Here is a 12,110-nt window from a genome sequence, read left to right as displayed (position 1 = left end):
CCATGTTTTTCTAGCTTCATAATCTTAAAAAAATAAGAATACTTGTACATTACAATTCTATATTTGTTTGCACATGATCGAAAGTGTTAAGACATTATGAGCCTATCTTCTATATGCTTATTAAAATAAGGTGGTAGAAATATTATATATATATATATATATATATATATATATATCTATATATATATATATATATATATATACATATATACATACATACATACATACATATATATATATCTATATATATACATATATACATACATACATACATACATATATATATATATCTATATATATATAGCTTAATTAGAATTAAAATTATACATTTGGAGAAAAAATAACAAGATGTTAATACAATGGACTTTTGATTAGAAGGATTGCAAGTACACTTAAATATTTGCAAAATGCTCATTGACTTAATATTAAAAATAAATATTTTTCTAAAAATGATTACCTATTAAGTTAAATTAGAAACATAGAGTTATACTTTTTACAAGTTATTTTTTAAGTTTAGAAAAAAATATTTTTATTATTCATATATTTATGGATTTTAGGAACCTATTGTAGTTGAAAATTATAGAATGAGTGGAATATATATCTTAATAAAAACCAAGGTTTGTAATTTTAAAATGCATATGAATGAGAAGGTGATTTAATTTTTAATTTCTTAAGATATTTTTTAAGATATTTTTTGATGTGTAAATACTATACCATTTTAAAGTAATGTGTCTTTACATGGTCTTGTTATCTATAATCAATTTTTATGATTCTTAAACTACTAAGGTAAGCCAAAATAGATAGAACATTTTAATCTACATACATTATGTATTTGAATGAACATCCATTACTTGTATTCATTATCCTTAATTCTCAAATTTGGTGTACATTCCTAGTTACACACACATAGGTCAAAATATTATATTAAGCTTCTATATGTAGAGGGCAATTTGAAAACTTTTTACTATGTTCATCATAAGAAAAGACTCCATGGAAAAAGAAAAAAGAAAAAATGACATATTGATCAATGGAGAAAATAAATATTATAGAAATAAGTTATTAATAAAATATATAAGGAAAGAGAAATAGAAATTAATTATTGAAAAATATCAATCTACAATTTTATTTGTGTAAACAATATAAAGAAGCTTTGAACTATATGGATTTTAAAAAAAATTATTTAAGATATTCTACTATAAATAGAATATAATTTATTTTGAACAATTAACATTACTAGCTTTGCTTAATTAATCCAATTTTTTGTAAAAAATTATTTACAATGCATGCAAATGGATCTTTGTATTTAAAATTCTCAAAATCAACTAGTTATTTAATGCTTTCTCTAATTTCTAATTTACAAGTCTCTTAAAAGAAATAAAGAAAAAGTCCAAGTTAACCTTAAATTCTTTTGTGAATTAATACAATATAGTAAGTGTGCAATTGAAGAAGCTTAATAGGACCTCTTTTTGTGAGGTAAATAAATATATATATTACAAGTCTAATTAAGACGTGATTTTTTATTTAGTTTGGTTTTTCTATTTATTGACTAATTTTATAAAACTAAAAAATATTAGTAGCTTATAAATCCATGAAGATAATTGTTAATATATATATATAAATATATTTAAATACGGAATAAATATTTTTTAATATTTTTAAAAATAAGAATTTAAAAAATACTCTATTTTTAAATTAGAAAAGCCATATAAAAAGAAAAAACTATTAAAAAAAAATTTACAACTTACTTATCTAATTAATCTCTATATAGTGTATGTATAGATTGTTTGCTATCAATAAATCTAGTTTTCTATCTGGTTCTATTTCTATTTTTTTTTTTAATCACATCCTTCAATATTTCAATCATAAAAATACTTTGACTATACATTGTTAGAACATGCATATTCTCTATCTAAGAGCAACAAATGAATATGATAATTAGTTAAGATGATGGACTTACATAAGAATAGAAAAGATTGTGTAGAGAAGATTTTTAAAACACAACAAAAAAACATGTTAGCTTAAGACTGTAGAATTGAGACTATAAATAAAATATTCATAAAAAAAATAATAATAATAAATGAAATTTATCCGTTGCTTAAATCAATTATATGACTCCTATTCTGAGCAACAAGGTTTCTGTTGCTGTGATAAGCACTGTATTTTGAGTGGTCATGAGATACCAAGATGAATCAATTTAAACCCAAAACCCTAAAACACTGTGAATGAAAACGTAATAAGCGTGCAATAGTGTTTAAGGTGATGTTTCTGATGTGTTATTAGCTAAAGCAGGATTCCTTCATGACAGACGTCCTCGAAGTAATCTTTGAAAATTGATTCACTGTATCTCTAATTTCTAATTCGAAATGTTACTGCACTATTGATGAGATGTTAGAATACCTGACTCGGCTGAAGCCAGTGTTTAGAATGAGTACCATAGCATACAAAATGAATTGCCATACGCAGCAACAATAGACAGAACTCAGGACAACATCTCTACCGAACACCAACAGCAAATGCATTACTACTCCTCACAAACGTGTGCACTGGACATGGCCAGATGTTTCCCGACCTGTAGAGTTTACTCCCGACAACGTGAATCTTGTTCTTGACACTGCGCGCACGTTTTGATCGCGAACCTCTAATCTTATACACGAAAAATTCTCTTCAACAGACTCCCTTCGAATCGCTACTTTGCAGCTGAACGATAATAACCTAAATCGCCACTACAATTGTTCACAACATCAAACGCTCCAAGTGGCATCCACATTCTCGGAGAGGTTTAACTTGAAGCTCATTTCATCTGATTGACTTGCAGTTCCTCGATGAAACCGTCGGTTTTTTGCCGATCTAGTTGCGTTTGTATAAGTAAACTTGATTTGATTTATCATACTGAAATGTCGAAAAAAAACTTCTGCAAACTAGTGTCGCTAGTCTTCAAGTTCACCGAGATGGATTATATAATGTGCTAAGCAAGCATCCCTCAACGTAACAACGGAGTATAGGTGGGAGCATAAAATTAATTCATCGATGCTGTTTTCAGGCCCCGAGAGCATGTGGAGTACAACCATATATCTAGCAGACTCTAGTGGATGGCAACAAGTGTAATTCCAAGCAGTCCGAACCTATGGCCGAGACAGAATTGAAGTGCACTATACATTGTTCTAAAGCCGGATATGCTGCAGAAATCTACACGTAGAAATTTTCAGCAGCGTCAAATGCAGAAATGTCCGACAGTTACAAGTCTAATGAGAGATATCACAGCTCATTTGTGCGTGTACATGGTAAACAGCTTCAAATCATACTCTGCATGCTTATTTGCAGATCATAGCCCAATGTGAATTAGAAAAAATAACAAGGGTTGTATGATCGTAATGCTACAGAAAAATGAATATCGACAACTTCGTTTCAATACTATGTATCCTTCTATCTATGCCTACTGGTCATACTGGCAAAGATCTAGCTGCACACAATCATTGCTGAGAAGCGATAGCAGGTACAATGAACTATCACGTACGTGCGGTAGGAATTAGGAGTGTACTCCCCTCTACAACTTGGAATGCGGTGCCCATAAATTCTGAGTCAGCACAGGCTTCAGGTATTCCTCGTAACCATCCACGACCACAGTGTCATTTAATGATTCTTTAAATGCACCCTTGTAGAGATGAGTATAGACATCACCATCGTACCGCCCTAAAGCTGAACCCAGATAGTCATCAGTGTGGTCAAAAGCATCAACCAAGGCGACAGCGTTTGGTCGAATCTGCACACACCCAATTATGCAATATTAACAAACAATATGAGAAACTTTCCGGATTCGTCAGAAACACCAGCAAGTTTTCTGTTGAAACCATTCCAGACATCACCAGCTCAAATAGGTGAAAGAAACCGCGACTTCTTGCTCCAGAAAGAGCTCGAACAAAGACTTACATGACCCAATTGGATTGCATCTCACCAGCAAGTTGGTTGTAGTGAAAAGAACATGACAACTAACCTTATCAAACATGTGCTTCAATTCTTCCTTAGCAAGTGCAATTTGATTTCCTGTCACATAACCTGTCGCCAAGAAGTCTCCTGCATTGTCAATCAACTGAGAAAAAGCATACGTGTAGCATAAGACTTCCAGCTGCTTCCTAATGCCCTCTGGTGTTCCAGTTTGTAATTGTTCAATAAACCTGGTCAAACCCGCCAGTCAACCACATTTTTCTTAGAAATAACCTCTAAGAGCAAATCAAGAATTAGAGTGAACATTCAAAAGCATTTAAATCAGTCAGAATAATGTTAAATATGAGAACGATTCCTCCAAAACAACAAATTTACAACATACTGGTCTAAAATAGAATATAGGTACAAGTCATTCCAGTAGTTCACATGTGCCTGAGAACCAAGAGCATGTGATATTTGCGTGAGATCAGTTGAAAATTGTAGTCTATTTTAATGCAACTGTCGGAAAACTGAATTCGCTACTTACTTAGACACTAGAATCAATTGGCAATGAGCACGAGCTGATTCCACCAGTTCAGGCGTGTTTTCTTGGAATTCTGTCCAAGATTTTTAAACATAGAAATTAAAAGGTTGCAAGAACATAAACCATTACAGGGAATTCCACCATGTTTTCATTTACTGCATTTTGCTTCATAAGAGACAAATCGCACATTGAACAAACGCCATATCTACCTAAAATCCGCACACAGTACAAGGGTGACAGTTCCTATTCCTCAAAGCTGTTAGCAAATAAGAAACAATACAAGAAGAGAATTAAAATCATAAAAATAAAAAAATAAAAACCCCCAAGAGTTGAAATACAATGAGTGTTTCACGTCAAAAAGACACATCTTGCAGCATCTTGGAACTGTCGACACAGTGAAATAACCAACAAGCGTGAATCTGCATAAAAGAATGTAACACACCAGCTTCTGATCCCGATCCCTTGGCCAAACGCAAAGCAACTGCAGCTGCTTGACGGGCAGACCTTGCCTCGAAAGCCTCCAATAAAACCGATGTATTCAGCCAATCGTGACCTGTGCAAACAAATAAAAGGTCTTGATGATAAACTGCTCTAAATTTGAAAAATGCGCCTATAATAATCAAACGCTTTAGAGATATATAACAAGAAGTTTAAACACCAATCCTTACACTTAGATTTCTACTCTGGTTAGTCCACATAAATTAGTGTACCTTGGGAAACCTTGCAATTCTGGGTCGAAAGCTGCTTGATATTTCCCAAGTACGCCGCAGTACCAACGGGTCGTACTTTGCTAACCTGTGATAGGGTCTTTAACAGGAAACGTGCGACCTGTTCCGACAAATATCCGTCCGTCAGAGCAGCTCTGTTGGGAGGTTATGTAGAACAGCCACATGCAGATCCAAGGAGAAAAAACTTAATCTAGTTAAATTGTCCCAACAATTGAGACTGCTTTGTTTCATTTGTTTTAAGAGAGCTAGTAGGTAATCGCAAGTAAAGTACGATAGTTGTACAACATAAAAGTTGTACAATATCATACACAAGGAAATGACAATCGTAAGAAAAGTAGTCTTCGATTCCTGGACATGTCTTTTCAACCACAAAGGAACAAACTAATGTAAACCTGCAGATTTTCAAATGGATAGGCATAAAGCAAGTACTTGAAGGAGAAGTATCGTATTGTCTCCTTCGTATGTGCAGGCAGGCACGTAGGCAGCATAGAGTTCAGGTAAGCCACTTGCACACAGAAAGCCATGTCCTCCACAAAGTTTGCGGCACTCTTCTATACCATCCTGTTAGAATTCAACACCACAATTTACAATCTCATGCATATGAAGCCTCTTTTTCATCAAAAACAAGTGAGCTTCTCTGAATTAACATACAGAACTGGAAACATAAAGACCGTAAAACTTACAGCGGTGACAGATGTTGTTATAGATTTCAACCCAGCAGTACAAGCATGGACCTCCGGCAAGGTAGAAAAATCATTATCATTCAGACGCTTCATGACGTCAGCGTATAATGATTTCATCCAGAAACCGACGGCGCGGTAAGCATACGCAGTTGCCAGCAGTGGAAAGAGCCGAGATTGCTGTGTTCTGTATTGTATAACCTGTAGTCATATTATTTAATTTAATCTCAAAACTGTACTTCAATGTGATTAGGAAAAAAGACAACTCCAAAAGAACGAAGATATGGCTTAAGGATTAACATGTCCAAATTCAATCATACCCCGCCAAACTATAAATTCGCTTAAATATGCTACGAACTCAAACAAGTATTCCCGATGCCGTGTTAATTTTGTGAAAAATAAATCCTCGACTTCTTTAAAAACCTATTGAGGTGTCAGGAAATGAAACCAAGACTAAGACATTATTTCAAGTGAACGAAGACATCAATAAATTGCAATGACGTGTACTAAAGTCAAAAACTAACCTGGAGTTCACCAGGCTCGTCTTTATTGCCAAACTGACGACGTACAGCACTATAACGAACAGCAATAGTGACTGCACGAGAAAGATAAATAGAGGCATCAATAACAATGCCTTGACGAACAAAAACCATAGCTCCGTAACCAAGTTGACGTGGCTTGTTCGATCGCACGTATTTCCCGTCTTTTGTAACAGTCGCTAATCTGACCAACCCAGTTCAACATTCCAAAGAGATGAGAATTACATTATGTTACTATTAACACATCCCATGACAAACGCAAGTAGGTCAGTATTCATTAAGTGTAACAATAAATTCTTCAGCCCTTCAAAAATTGAATAAAACACGGACAATTGCGAATGACCACAATACAATATTCATAATGGATGTGTTATTTATAAAAAAATAACCCTGTAGCATCAATTTATTATAATTAAATAAACATGTTTAATTACATTGAATCATACAACCTCTTGGAAAAATATCCAAGGACATACCTCATAAGCATATTTTCTCGTGGTATGCGAACGTGATCAAATCGTAGGAATCCATTGTCCATAGTATTGTATCCACCGTTGCCAAACTTCACACCAATGTCTCCAACAGTGACATTGGGCAGCGGCGTGTGGTCCTCCAAACTTCGAATTGGAGCAATAAAAGCTGCATGAACAGAAATCCATCACCTCACTCCAAAGAAGAGAGCGGGAGAGAGAGAGAGAAAAAGAGAGAGAGAGAGAGAGGGATGTTTTGAAGATTATGAACAAAGTAACTATTACTCTCTAAAATATAAAGTAACGGAAAGATGGATCCAAGTGAACAACAGCTAAGAAGCAACCTTCTGCATATACGGCATCAGAAAACTCAAGCAAGGAAGTAAGAATATTACCATGAATACCGTGGTCTTTCTTATCAGTTATTAACCGAGCGTACACAAGGGCATGGGTTGATGCCTTCCCGAGTCCCCCAGGCCACCACTGCAAAATGATTTACACAAATCCACTAATAGCCTCATGAAAAAGATCAATCCCTCTACAAGCGAGCAACCATTAAAGGTGGTGATTAATTTCAGTAGAATGCTTGATGACAACTACCTTTGTTGAAGTCACAGTTGGGCTGTGCATGATAAATTCATCGGTTGTAGGATCGAAGGTAGCTGTAGTTTCCAATCCTTGTACATTAGAGCCATGCCCAAGTTCTGTTTGAGCATAGCACCCAATGATAGCCATCTTGTAAGCGAGTGGGAGCCATTTATGCTGTTGCTCTTCGGTACCCTGGCCCTTGATTGCAGGTATAAACATACCCTGCGCATATTAAATGCTCTTCCTAATCAGTAGTGAATGTCATCGTCACAATTGAACAACTTCGAGACCAAAATAATGCTATATTTTCATGATTAAAACGCACACCAACTGTACAATAAGACCGGGGAAACTTGTTGGACGATTTGGTGTAGACAGCTTGATTAATGTGAATTTCCTCAAACAATATGAATCAAAACTAGGTATACGAATTACAGAACAAAAGGTTACAAATAACAAGATTTTAAATTTACCCAGTGAAGGTCTGTATAAGTGGGTTCATCAACGAAATGTCGAAGCTTCAAGCCCTCCACCTCTGGAAGGACAGACAATCTCTTAGAAAACGACCAGTTCAGCATCCGAACATCCACATCCTTGGACTATAATGCAGATACGAGAATGCAAATGGCAGAACAGCAAAACTGTACCAGATAATCCCTTTTCCAAGATAGTCTTCCATGCATGACCAGCCTTCCTGAGGGAGTTTTTGTAGAGGTCCTTGCGGGCTAGCCTCACCCTGTCCTCTTTAGAAAAGACCTGAAAGAAAATATAAGTCGCTTCATGTACTCGTACCAATTTAAAACGTACGCAGCTAGAACAAGTCTGTTGCTTTAAAACTTAGCAATTCCCACACAGTAAATAATTACTAATACTTCTTAACCATCAGTTAACTTATAGTTGACGAGAGTAACATTTTATGATATGCATGCAAATTATACAATAAGCTAGATGCGATACCCCAATATTGGTATTGATGGTACTAAAAGTCTACTGTAGTTCACACACTCTGAAATTGAGTAATGAATAAATATCTACCACAAAATAAAATTCCGAAAGACGTTTATGGCAATCACGGTAGAGCGCCATTCCTTATCAAATATCCAGTAATTATCTCCCCAGAGAGAATCGGATAATTCAATCGTTCGAAGGCAATTGGAGATGCAACAAATGAGAGGAAATATAACTTTAAAATAGAGACATAGGGAACAATGACTCTGTTTAGATCTCTCTAGCTAACAAATTTTGTCACAAAAATATCCCAATTAGAGAGGCTCTAAAAAATGCGCCAATGTAAGTCGTCGAAAAAACTAAATCCAAATTACCAAACGCAATTTTAACCCTAAAAGATGGACCAACACTTCCAGGCAATGTCTACGAACAATTTCGCTTCCAAGCTTGTAGATTCTCCCCAAAAAAAAAAAAAAAAAAAAAAAAAAAAAAAAAAAAAAAAAAAAAAGAAGAAAAAAACGTAACAATAAAGAACTAAACAACAAAAACAAAATAATCATCATAATAACAATATTACTAGTGCTAAGTTTAGTTACTAAACGTAAAAAACACACACACACACACAAACTGATAACACAATAACAACAACGAAATCGTTAACCGCACCCTGCACTATATCCTCCAGCGAAAAGCCTGCTCCTCCATCTCATAAAATACTAATAAACCAGAATTGTTACGGCGAACCCCAAGCCAGCTCACCACAACCCAGTTACACATCGAAAAGGAAAAAAACACAAAAACACAAAAAAAAACAAAAAAAAAAAAAAAAAAAAAAAAAAAACACAATCATACCGGGTCGTTAGCCACAAGCTGCGCCATCTTGGTCGAGATCTCATACTCCCGCTGGCCTCCCGCCAAGTAGACCTTCATGGCCTGCAAATCGAACTGCGCCATGGCCCGCTCCCCGGCCAAATGATCCAGGCCATTCCCGTCCTGCATCTCGCCTCCGAATGAAAAATCACTCACGCACACTCAATCCCAACGTGAAACGCACCAAAAAAACGCCTTAAAAGTGCGCAAGAATTGAGACACTGCAATCCTAACACGATGCTCCACCTCGCGGTCGTGCTTCGGATGCAAAAAAGTACATTAGCAGCAGCTCCACAAGAGAGGCCAAGGCCGCACGGCTGAGCAAACGACAACAAGAGCTCTCGAAGAAACAGTGACGATCGGTCCCTTATTTGCATTACAGCCACCCAGCCCCCGTCACACAACCCCCCCCCCGCAGTGTGAACACGCGCTACTCCTAGTCTAATTACAACGGATGAAACATTGGCCAATCCCGCTTCCCTTGCTTTTGGATAATCCCGCCTCCGCGGTGTGAACACACCGCTTCTCGCCTTGTTGGACCTCCACATGGCGAGACCCCGTTGGCTCAATCCTTCGGGGGGATTAAATGCTCGTTTTTATCAGAATTAGGCCATCGACCTTGACTGGCAGCTGCTGTAGGACTGACACTTCCCCCCCCCCCCCCGTTTGATTTCATCCGCCGCATTGGTGAATATTTGTTTCCTCCTCGGATTGTTTATTTGCTTTGGCTGCTTTTACTGTGAGTGCCACGTCTCCGTAATGGTCCCGTTCGTTCCATACCTCGGGGCTTCGTTTTATCATTCTTTCCATTTTGTTCCATACAATTTGTTGTGTCTGCTGCTTCACTCTTTCGTGGCGCTTCTGGAAGTTGAGAGCCATTGCCAGAAGAGCTCTGGGCGGGGTGGAGCAGGGAAGGCAGCGACGTACCCTCATGGAAGGTTCCCGAGGGAATTGATTCCTTCGACGTGGGACAGTATGAACGGTGCCAACAAGGAAGGAAGAAAGGGTACCCCGCTGGCGAGAGTGAGGAATTGTGGATGTCAGTCAGGTCCTGAACCAGGTCACTTAATGGCGGCAGAGTAGAATGACGCCTGGAATTCTGGTCAGCACGTGACCGCCTGCCCGCGGCTCTCTCTCTTTTCTTTCTTTCACCCACCAGGGCATTTTGTTGTTAAAGGGACGGGCTGCCCAGGTGGCAAAAAAAGTGCTCATGCATTTCTTCTGCATCACATTTTACTAATAGTATTATTAAACTGGAACAATTCTGGAAAAAAAGGGAATTTATTTAAAAAAGCTGATTGAGCAATATATACATATATTTATTTATTTATTTATATGTTTATACACTAGATCGTTATTGTAAAGCTTTGTTGTAGGAAGCATCTCTGCCCATCCCACTTAATTATGTGTGTTTTGCAAACAATGATACTTCATGTTTTAATTGTTCTTAGCTTCTGTCCACCAAAGCTACCACTTTTGACACACAACAAATGAATGAGAATTGGCTGGAATCATTGTAAAGTAACACAACAAATTTGTGATGTTTTCACTTTTGACTATACTGACCATGTGCATAGTTGTCATAATCAATCAAAATGTTCTAATTATATTAATTTAAAAAATTGGTTTTAATGATATAAATATGTATTGCAAAATGTTATATTTTAATAAATAAAAAAATAATGCAATCCGAAAGATCTATATTGTTTTAAACAATTATTTGAATTTAATTATCATTTAAAAATATACATATGTACATAATTGAAGTTCAAATTTTAATTCAGTTTTTTCTTGCAATTACATACAGGAAGCTTATGCAATGAGGCACATAAAATAATATCAACGAAATGTAAGGATTTTGTAAAATTATTCCAAAATAAAGAAGGTAAAGATATTTCATAAATATATATGTACAAAAATATACTGTAATAAAATATAAATATGAAATAACTATATAATAAATGCACTTATTTCTTTCAAACTGTATTTACAAATTTAGCAATTCAATATTAAGAACTAAAGGTCAATATTCACAATTTATTTTATTTTATTTTATTTATGGTCAATGCAAACACAACCTTATCAAAAAAAAATTAATCACATTTTAAAATTATTTTTTTATAATAAAAAATTAAATACCTATAATTATTTCTTTTAGTCTTATGTATGTAGTCTTATAATAGTAAAAGAAATTTATACCAATCAAGGCTGTTATATGGAATCCATGCCATAAGATACAAAAATTATTTTGACACAAAATAAGGAAATATACAACAAGAAAGAGCAACATGTGTGAAAGAACAACATGCAATAACACAACTGTAGCTTTGACTGCCATACATGAAAGGGCAAGGTACTCTTTTACATTGTAAAAAGACATGATTGTAGCGATTTATAGTTTATATATATCACATATACAATTACAAAATAAACCATAACACATGTTTCAAAAGTATGAAATATAAACTTCTTAATATGCAACAAATGTAATTTTAATCAACTTCATATAAAAAAAAACATTTCATAATACATAAAGTAAAATAGAATGAATATTATTATTAGCTTAAGGCTGATTTTTTTTTCAAATGTGGTTACAATAGAATTTCTTTGAGGTTAAAAATTTAGCTGAATTAATCATATTTAGCATATAAAAAATGAAAAATCTTGCACCAATATTTAGTGTGTGATTTTTAAAGTAAACTATTGTGTGTTGGGCTTTATACTTCATTTTTTTGACCAACATATTACCTTAACAAAATATTCTAAGCTATAATTTTTTTTTTTTTTTTTTTTTTTTTTTTTTTTTATCTTCTACTTATTGA

The 12,110-nt window shown here is 35.0% G+C and overlaps 1 protein-coding gene across 1 annotated transcript; it reads right to left on the bottom strand.

Annotated features, from left to right (window-relative positions):
* Positions 1 to 3,282: 3,282 nt before the first annotated feature.
* LOC112291573 (peroxisomal acyl-coenzyme A oxidase 1) lies at positions 3,283 to 9,619 on the bottom strand. Its single transcript, XM_024539166.3, has 14 exons — positions 9,271 to 9,619; positions 8,118 to 8,226; positions 7,944 to 8,005; positions 7,483 to 7,692; positions 7,278 to 7,365; positions 6,889 to 7,051; positions 6,398 to 6,596; positions 5,877 to 6,074; positions 5,623 to 5,754; positions 5,176 to 5,293; positions 4,908 to 5,018; positions 4,469 to 4,538; positions 3,992 to 4,172; positions 3,283 to 3,760 (listed from the first exon to the last, which is right to left on the bottom strand). The coding sequence occupies exons 1-14, from the start codon at positions 9,415 to 9,417 to the stop codon at positions 3,545 to 3,547; spliced, it is 2,004 nt and encodes a 667-aa protein (XP_024394934.1). The 5' UTR covers positions 9,418 to 9,619; the 3' UTR covers positions 3,283 to 3,544.
* Positions 9,620 to 12,110: the final 2,491 nt, after the last annotated feature.

This window comes from Physcomitrium patens, chromosome 14 (genome assembly GCF_059467195.1).
Source record: "Physcomitrium patens ecotype Gransden chromosome 14, ASM5946719v1, whole genome shotgun sequence".
Lineage (NCBI taxonomy): Eukaryota > Viridiplantae > Streptophyta > Bryopsida > Funariales > Funariaceae > Physcomitrium > Physcomitrium patens.
Note: the sequence above shows the minus strand (reverse complement) of the source record. Positions and strands in the feature narration are given on the sequence as shown.

Excerpts from the sequence above, each read along its gene's own strand:
- LOC112291573 (XM_024539166.3), bottom strand. The coding sequence starts at position 9,417 with ATGCAGGACGGGAATGGCCTGGATCATTTGGCCGGGGAGCGGGCCATG. Across the intron at positions 8,227-9,270 it reads AGCTTGTGGCTAACGACCCG|GTCTTTTCTAAAGAGGACAG; the intron begins GTATGATTGTGT and ends ATTTTCTTTCAG. Across the intron at positions 5,755-5,876 it reads TAACAACATCTGTCACCGCT|GATGGTATAGAAGAGTGCCG; the intron begins GTAAGTTTTACG and ends GAATTCTAACAG.